At 36.3% G+C, this 9359-nt stretch overlaps 2 protein-coding genes across 2 annotated transcripts; both read right to left on the bottom strand.

Annotated features, from left to right (window-relative positions):
• Positions 1-1578: 1578 nt before the first annotated feature.
• Positions 1579-6974, bottom strand: LOC104232107 (V-type proton ATPase subunit B2-like). The gene is made up of 15 exons (XM_009785206.2): positions 6844-6974; positions 6411-6475; positions 5652-5707; positions 5434-5532; positions 5246-5305; positions 4732-4847; positions 4434-4638; positions 3978-4106; positions 3728-3865; positions 3407-3557; positions 3222-3304; positions 2616-2663; positions 2457-2510; positions 2247-2330; positions 1579-2164 (listed from the first exon to the last, which is right to left on the bottom strand). The coding sequence occupies exons 2-15, from the start codon at positions 6466-6468 to the stop codon at positions 1979-1981; spliced, it is 1467 nt and encodes a 488-aa protein (XP_009783508.1). The 5' UTR covers positions 6469-6475; positions 6844-6974; the 3' UTR covers positions 1579-1978.
• Positions 6975-8453: 1479 nt separating this feature from the next.
• LOC138878176 (uncharacterized) lies at positions 8454-8882 on the bottom strand. The gene has a single exon (XM_070157843.1). It carries the CDS (start codon positions 8880-8882, stop codon positions 8454-8456), a length of 429 nt encoding a protein of 142 aa, XP_070013944.1.
• Between the last annotated feature and the right edge of the window lie 477 nt (positions 8883-9359).

Genomic DNA, 9359 nt, shown 5'->3' with positions numbered 1-9359 from the left:
GTTCCTCGAGTTTGATTCTTTTTTTCTTTCCTGACAAGTCAAATTACCTTTTGAGCCGAGGGTCTCCCGGAAACAGCCTCTCTACTCCTTCGGGTAGGGGTAAGGTCTGTGTACACGCTACCCTCCCCAGACCCCACTTGGTAAGATTTTACTGGGTTGTTGTTGTTGTTGTGACAAGTCAAATTGCAAGTGCTATTTTTCAGTAAACAGTTCTTGATTCAGTAAATAGGTGCAAATCAAGACTATTCACACCAAAAGACAACACACCCGCTTAAGGAAAAAGAAAAAAGAAAGAAAGAGTTAGTGACTTATATTTATTATTATTATTATATACTTTTAACATTGGTTCCTTTTATCTTTATGATTTTGGCACGGGAGTGCTTCCAGATAAATTAGGAAATTTTAGACTATAGTTGTTTTTATCAAAGGCGAAGACCTAGCTATTCAGATAGTTAGAGGGTGTTTGGATTGGCTTATAAAAAGTACTTTTAAGCTAAAAGCTAAAAGTCATAAGTTGGCAATACCTAACTTTTGGCTTTTGGCTTATTTTTGTACTTTTTAAGCCTAAAAGTAAGTGTTTTTAAGCACTTTTTATCATTGTCAAACACTACACAAAATAAAAAAGTGCTTAAAAGCCAATAAGCACTTAAAATAAGCCAATTCAAACACTCTCTTATGCATGGGAGGAATTTTCGGGCTTGCTGAGTAATACAATACACAAACAACAATCATATTTGTTCCAAACGGAGTCAAAAATACTAGATGATCAAAATACTAGATGATCTTTTACCATCTGTTCAAGTTTTGGTGGATAAAGTTACTCGATATCTGTGCTGATCGGAGGTAGCATGTATCTCAAGTAACTAGTTAAGGTGCGCATAAGCTGTCTGACACCATGGTTTCAAAAAAAATAATCAATCAAAAATGGGTTTCTAAGATGAACTAATTAGGTGGAAGAAATATTGGATCTGAACCACTCGAATCTAAATACCGTGTCAAAGACAATTCTACCAAATGTCGTTTTCCTAGCACATGTTTCCTGCAAAATAATGAAGGAAAAAATATCTCGCGTTGATTGATTGCAACATCTTTACCCTTTCTTTTCCCGGAACAAGGTTAGTAGTATATGTGTTAAAAGTAAAAATAGCCGGTGGATGTATAATATATGTAAAAGTCATGTATAATGTGTGTGTACGGCATATAATCAATATATAACAGCTAGAAAAAGTAAACAATTTATCTGGCCGGCTATTTGTGTAACAATCCCTTAAATGATTTTGAAAAAGGCCGTTACAACAATTGAATGAAAAACTAAGCACACGTCTGGACATACATTATAAATGTTTGCTTCACACTATTTCCACTTCACTAGAACAAAAAGTTCAACCTATCTATTTCTTATTTCTTCCATATATAACCCTTATATGTAAAATGAATAATATCCAAATAAGTGTTCAGTGTAATGATTTAAAGTGAGCTTTGCTTTAATAGTCTGTGAAGTCTGAATTTGTTTCCAATTATCCATATTTATGAGCGGATTCATTTAAAACTCCAAAAGCTAAGCTGCCACTTGCAGTATTAAACAAGAACCTCACAAAAGGCAACATTATTCAAAAAGGATACAAAAGAATTAGCTCGCGGTCGACATACAAAACAAATAAATGAGCACAATACATAACATGGGTTTTGTAATTCCTGGAAAACCCTACTGTTGTAGAATTTAAAAAGGAAACCAAACCCTGCCATATGTGCAGATAACACAACACAATAAATTACACCATGACTTAACTGGTTCTTAAAAGAATATAAATGTCTTGCAAATGCCGGAGAGCCTTGGTTCTGGGAACTCACTAGAGAAAGCTTTTATTTTTGAGTTGGAAGGAGATTCATAATTTAAGGAGGAAAAAGCACATGATATGTATCATCAAGCTCATACCAAGGCAATCACACAGGATACAAAAGTACAAAGTTGGCTCCTTCAATTAGACGCATCGCGGCTGTAGTACTGATCCAGGGTCTTCGCGGGGATACGGTGAAGAAGCTCACGAGGGAAAATCCGAAGGAGTGTCCAAGCTAAATCAAGCGATTGGAAAATGTTGCGGGTGTCGTAGGCTCCTTGGGCAACAAACTTCCTCTCGAATTTGTCAAGAAACTCTAAGTAAAGCTGTTATATTCAAGAAAGATTCAATTAGTGAACTCATCAGAGCCAAAAATAAAGCTCAACTAATTTTTCTCAAGTTACAAACCAGGTCCTCAGAAGATAATGCTTCTTCTCCAACCACAGCTTTCATTGCCTGGACATCCTTGCCAATAGCATAATTTGCATACAGCTGAAAATTTTAAATGTATTACCATTAAGCATCATTTATTGCAGATACAGTAGTAATTGTAAAGTCTTACTGAATGTATGTTAATGAACAGTGATGAAACACATCTTTACTGAAAGTTGATCTTACCTGGTTGGATACATCAGAATGATCCCTCCTAGTCATACCCTCACCAATGGCACTCTACAAAAGTTATAAGGGTGAATTAACAAGTCACATGTTTGGTGTTCTATCAGTTTACAAAAAAGATCTAAATAGATTCATATCTAAACAGATCCATAAGCTCACCTTCATCAACCGAGACAGTGATGGAAGCACATTGATTGGTGGGTATATCTGTTAAAATTCAGACAGGAAAAACAACCATTTGATATTTTTCTATTCAAGCCCAACGCTATTCAAAATGTAAAGATATTCAATCCATCCACACTCATAAGCTTTATTCATAGCTAATTTCAACAAAGAGAACCTTCCACTGTTGTGACTTGCTGGTTAGTCAATTTTAGAAATAACTTGATCAACAAGCAATGGGCCATTTATCCAAAAGCAAAACATTTAGACTAAATTAATTTTAATTTCTTAAAAATAGTACTGCTAAATCGTAAAATAGGGGCCGAGGTTCTTGATCACTTTCTCTGCAGAAATACTAAGTAGCTATTCAGTTCAGTAAGAAATCTCAGGTTATGCAGAACCTAATCGAGATGATCTAGAATAAACTAGAAATAGCAAATCAAGAGATTAAGAGATAAAAAGATTGATAAAGCAAAGGGCATATACTTCCTATATCAGTTTGATCAATTGCTCGTATTTTCTAAATCTTCACCTCTATCATTCAGAAATAATGCCCTTTTACTAGTGTGCAGAAGTTCTCAGTCCGACAGATTTATTACGTACCTGCCGGTTATGAAGCTGTCGGTCAATATATATTTGTCCTTCGGTGATATAACCTGTAAGATCTGGGGTTGGATGTGTAATATCTGTACAAAATAATAAGAGAAATTAGAGACTCATCAACATATATTAGGAAAAATGAAGGCAGAAGTAGAAATAATAGCAAAATGATGCTGGCTACGATTTACCATCATTTGGCATGGTCAGAATTGGAATTTGTGTGATGGAGCCCGTTCGTCCCTCGATACGTCCAGCTCGTTCATAGATTGTTGCCAGATCGGTATACATATAACCAGGATATCCACGCCTTCCAGGCACTTCTTCTCGGGCAGCAGATACCTGCAGGAAGATTTATAGTTTTATGTGCCAGAAGTCTAAAAGGAGAGGTCCCAAAAAATGGCAACCCAACACCTATTACGCCTCAAAGTAAAAGCAGGTTGGGTTCGGCTAAATACAGAATCATAATTGGCCCAATTGAAAAATTGCAAGATACACTTCATGAACAATACCTCACGAAGAGCATCAGCATATGAACTCATATCAGTTAAAATTACAAGAACATGCTTTCCACATTCATATGCTAGGTATTCTGCAGTTGTCAGAGCAATCCTGGGAGTAATAATACGCTCTATAGTAGGATCATTAGCCTGCAAAAACATAACTGAGGATATCAAACTTGACATTCACTATGAATAACTGCATTTGTTTTCACCAAAAAAAATGATCACTATGGATTCATGAAAAAATTTCAAGAATTACCAAGTTTAAGAAGAGTGTCACTCTCTCCATAGATCCATTTTCCTCAAAATCACGTTTAAAAAACTGTGCTGTTTCCATGTTGACTCCCATAGCAGCAAAGACTATGGCAAAATTGTCCCCTTCACCACCCTGGGTATCAAGCGGAAAGGAGAGGATTATGTCAATTTGCATACAATCAGTCAACATGCATAAACGAACATGGATAAAAGTGCCTGTCCAGCTATTCACTGGGAGATTAGAGAAGCAACACATAAGGAACTAAACTCGTAAAACTTAATGTGAGCCAATCAAGCCATGATAGTTGTAAGATTTCTAAAAATAATATATCACCCCAATGCTTCAAAGGCCATTCAACTCTCAAGCAATATATCTGACTTCCACTATCATCGTATTTAGACAACTCCATCAAAATAATTGGCTAATCTATGCGTAAGTGTAAAAAAGTAAACTACTAACCTCAAGAAGGTTGTCAGATTTCTCCAGCCTCTTCACCAGTCCAGCCTGACGACAGATCTGGGCTGCAATCTCATTATGAGGAAGACCGGCGGCAGAGAAAAGAGGAATCTTCTGCCCTCTAGCAATTGAATTCATGACATCTACTGTGGAAATTCCTGTCTGTATCATCTCTTCAGGATATGTTCTCTCACTAGGGTTGATAGAACTTCCTAAGGTTGACATGTTACACATATGATGATATATTAGAAAGAAATCACAAGTAAAAAACCAAAATGATGGACTTCCCAAAACTCAATACTTGCCTGAGATATCCCTGTAAGCCTCAGGTAAAATAGGAGGACCATTGTCAATTGGCTTGCCAGAACCATTAAAGATGCGTCCAAGCATATCCAATGAAACTGGTGTCTTTAAAACCTGAAAGCATATTATACACTATTAGCAAACAGTATAAATAGGAAATGATAGAAGCACACAAAAAAATATCCTGTACTATAAAAATTTTAAACGATCCTATAATTTCCATCTTAGGATACGGAACGTTTCACTATTTTCTCCAATTTGAAAACACAAGATTACTCTACCAAATGTTTTCATGTTTACTAATGACTGCTTTCTGTAATTTAACGGTATGTAAAAGGAAGGGAAAGCAAGTGAGAAAATTAAAGGCTAAAGTAAGTGTGAGAAGGTGATATTTTTAGACCACAGCTAGTTAATGAACCATCAGATATTCACGGAATCTAGGGACTTCTACTCCTGATTTACATCTTTGGGTTCAATGGATGAACTCTAGAAGCAAATATTAGCTGCTGTACCTCCCCAGTAAACTGCACAGTTGTGTATTTGTTGTCAATTCCAGATGTTCCTTCAAAAACCTGGGAAGAAAGGAGAAAATGACCATGCTTAAGCAAATGGAACTTAACCTAGAAGAAGTGTTAATATAAAGAAGCACATTTTTATAAATTGCAAACAATTAAATTAGCCAAAACTGATCCCAAAAAACCTGAACAACAGCTTTTTCACCATCAACTTCCAGAACTTGTCCACGTCGAGTAGTTCCATCTCCCAACCGAATGTTAACAATCTCCTGGTACTTGGGTCCCTGATAAGATCATAAATGAGCACATCATTCCAGTTAAATTAACACAAACAAGTACAATAGAAAAAATCACACTAAGGGAAAAAACAGAAAGGCGCATTAGCAAAGCACGCAGCCATTACCTTAACTTTGTCAAGGATAACCAGCGGTCCAGCAACACCGGAGACAGTTCTATATTCTGCAATGGTACAGTGTTAGAAATCTGCATCATGCTTTTAACTGATGGGTTTGATAAATTTAAGAGTTTATATTGAGTAAAAAAAAAGGCATCGACGGCAAACTAGTTAGGGTTGGCTATATGAAGCAACAACAACAACGACCCAGTAAAGTCCCACTAAGTAGGGTCTGGGAAGGGTAGTGTGTACGCAGACCTTACCCCTACCCCGATAGGACAGAGAGGCTGTTTCCGATAGACCCTTGGCTCAGGAAGATGAAAATAAAACAAGAAAACAAGAAAAGACAATTCATCAGTAACGTCAACATAACCATAGAAATAATGACAGCATCCTAAAAACCATAAAATAGATGACATGCAATAACCATAACCTACAACTAAGGTCTAGGGCTATGGAAAACAGTACGGTTAGTGTGAACTCAACATTAACCACAAGCCTGTCCCTTTGATGACATTCGATAAAACTTGAGAGATAAAGAGAAGATGAGAAAAAAAATTCATATGCATTTATAGAATCTATTCACCTCAGACTAAGAGATTTTCACCTTGTATCATAGATGGAGGTTACTTTTAACATCAATATTTAAGTGTTATCTTAAGTTTTTTAGGCATAATGCACACACAACATCAGATTCATCACAATGCTAAATTGACTTGTACTCTAGCAAACAGATGGCTGAAAAACGAGAGCATCAAATAAAATTACCCATTCCAACCTCCAGGTTTCCCTCCTCCATCTCAATATTGTTAGGTGCAACTCCCATATTTAACCTGAATGTCACAAAAAAAAATAACAAAGTAACAATTTGTGCCCGTTAATATTCCAACTTTGATCATCAGATCATACACATCCCCTGAATAAACAACACAGCATCAAAATGCCAAGGAAACAAGGCAGTTCAAACACATAAACAGTCCACAAACACATCCATTATTTACTTTCATTCAAAATCAACTATTAACACAGAAGTCAAACAGTAAAACGGAACAATACTAGACCATATAAGTAAACTTCAGAAGCAGCAGATTACAACCAGATGTGAGTATGAATCAAATCGGATTGCAGTGAATTGTGTTTACCAAATTGAAAAAACGATGAATTGAAGATTCGAGAATGGATCTGCGAATGGGAGCGTTACCTGTTCTTCTCAATCACGGAGTTAGACTAAGAGCCAGACAGAGAGAGCAAGGTGGACCGTGGAGAAACGATACTGAGATCTAATGGCAGAGATAAATAATTGGAGACTTTGTTTTTATATTGTAAGGAAAAGATAAAATTAATATGAGAACGTGAGATGGGTGAATAATACTAGTGAGTAAAGGGAATTCAACTTATGAGTAAATACTAGTGAGCTTTTTTTTTTTTTTTTATTTATCTTTTTTGCTGTTCACAAAAGTGACGAATGTTTCTTTTTTTTTTTTTTTGTGGACAAAACAAGGGTATATATTAGGCGAAATATATAAACGACCCTTGAAGTTGTTCTCAACGACCAGCTGAATACTTCAATTGACCCTTTATCATTTAGACACTTCAAGTGATTGTGAAGTAAATCAAATAGACACCCGAGTGCAACAGACCAGATACGTGAGTTACACTTGCCAATAATGTGTCGAATGAGTTAATCACGACACGAGTAATTTATAATTAAAACTTAACACTTATAATTAACAAAAAAATGAATTTAAAGAAAAATAAACTTTCCCCCCAAAGCAGCGGCCCTCCCCCCCCCACCCCTACCCCCACCCCCATTCATCTTCTTCCTTCTGCCCTTCTTCTGCGTCTCCTTCTCCTTTTCCCTAATCCACTCTCCATCCAACTAATTAAACACATATCTTTCCATCCCAAAAGTAGCTTCAGTTAGGTTTAATGAATATTAGTTGGTCTAAAATACCCTCCCATCCCAAAAGTAGCAGAAGCAGGGATTGGATAGCAAAAAACTGAAGGCGAAGGAGAAGAGGGCCGGCGAAGACGAAAGAGAAGAGAAATATCGAAGATGGAGGATCTAAAATTTGGGTTCTACAAATTAAAGTTGTTTGTGAATGAAAATCGATGGGTGTTATTTTTTGATATTTGGATTGTTGTATTAATACTGATTTGAGCGAATTTTATCGAAGAAACAGAATTTCACCATTATTGAAACAAAAGCTTTTGTTTCTCTAATTTATTATTTTTGGTGCAAAATTATCGGTCGATTCAAATAATTGGTTGTTGTTTGTGTGTTTCTGTTGGAATGAAGGTGTTGTTAGATGAAATATGGTGTTTATCTAGTGGAGATTTGGTGGTTTTTCGCAACTATTGTTGTTGCAATTTTGCTGCTTTTTTCGGCTAGCTCGGGATTAATTTTGGCTCGGCAGATATAGGCGAAGCTCCGGAGGTTATGGGCAGTACGTTTTTTGCTGAAAGGCGATATCTTTTAGTGATTTATGGTGGTTTAGTTGGAGCTTTAGTGACTGATTTTCATGGAAGCTATGGTGGTTTCATGGTGGTTTGCACTTGAAAGAAGGAGAGAGGCTAAGCTGGGGTATTTCATGTTTTTTTTATAAAAAAAAAAACAGGCTGCAAAAAATGATCACGCGCTCAAAATTTGGTTAGCAATCACGCATATGCCATATCAGCGATATGTGTTTACTTGATCTGAGTAATAGTCACTTGAAGTGTCTAAATAATAAAGGGGTCAATTGAGGTGTTCTGTTGGTCGTTGAGGACAACTTCAAAGGGCCGTTTATGTATTTCGCATGTATATTAATACTACGGAATAGAGTTTGTTACATCGTCCCCATAAGTGGACGACTTAATGACACTGATATTGCCTAAGTTGGCAAGATTAATACAGGTACACGTAGGTAAAGACTTAGTAAGGTAAACATGACCATCCCTATCTGCATTAAGCTTATTTATAACAAAAGAAGGAGGTCTATCTAACACAACGTGAGACTTTGGATTGTTGAGAGCATCCTTTGCCAGATTGTGCGCGACTTGATTTCTATCCCTAAAGTTATGCTGGATTGGTGGGTCCTTCAGCTGGTGCATTAACCACATACAAGAAGAAATAGTCATGTGATGAGATTTATAATCCTCGTTTATAGCTTTAATAACCTCGGTTGAGTCAGTTTCTATCATTATTGGCACTAGTCCCTTGTTCAAAGCTAAGGTGAGACCCTCTTTGAGAGCTTCCATCTCTGAGTGTAGGGCTGTTGATGTTGGTCTTTGGTGCTGAAACCCCAGAATCCAATGGTCGTTACTGTCTCGGATGATTCCTCCTAGACCTGCCAAATATTCTTTCTCACGAAAGACCCCGTCAAAGTTTAGCTTGAGATAGCCATTATGAGGTTCATGCCACAAAAGTGACGAATGTTACATGGAGGACGCTAGTTCAAATAGCGACTTATAATTTACTTAATCCCTCGTTCAAATGAGTTACTTTCTTTTTTAGTTTGTTCCAATTTAAATGACATATCTCTAAATTTAAAAATAATTTAACTTTAAACTCTTTATTTTTTCTTATTTTATCTTTAATGAAAAGCTTTTATATGTTGAGTCAAACTACGTCATCTAAATTAAAACGGAGGGAGTATTTATTTTTGTTTATCTAAAAGGAAAAGAACTTTTTGTGTATTAGAGCCTGTGTGGCAAGCTTTTGGAAAAATAAAAAGT

Source organism: Nicotiana sylvestris, chromosome 1 (genome assembly GCF_000393655.2).
Source record: "Nicotiana sylvestris chromosome 1, ASM39365v2, whole genome shotgun sequence".
In the NCBI taxonomy this organism is placed as follows: Eukaryota; Viridiplantae; Streptophyta; class Magnoliopsida; order Solanales; family Solanaceae; genus Nicotiana; species Nicotiana sylvestris.
The sequence above is the reverse complement of the archived record's forward strand: the minus strand, read 5'-3'. Positions and strand labels throughout refer to the sequence as shown.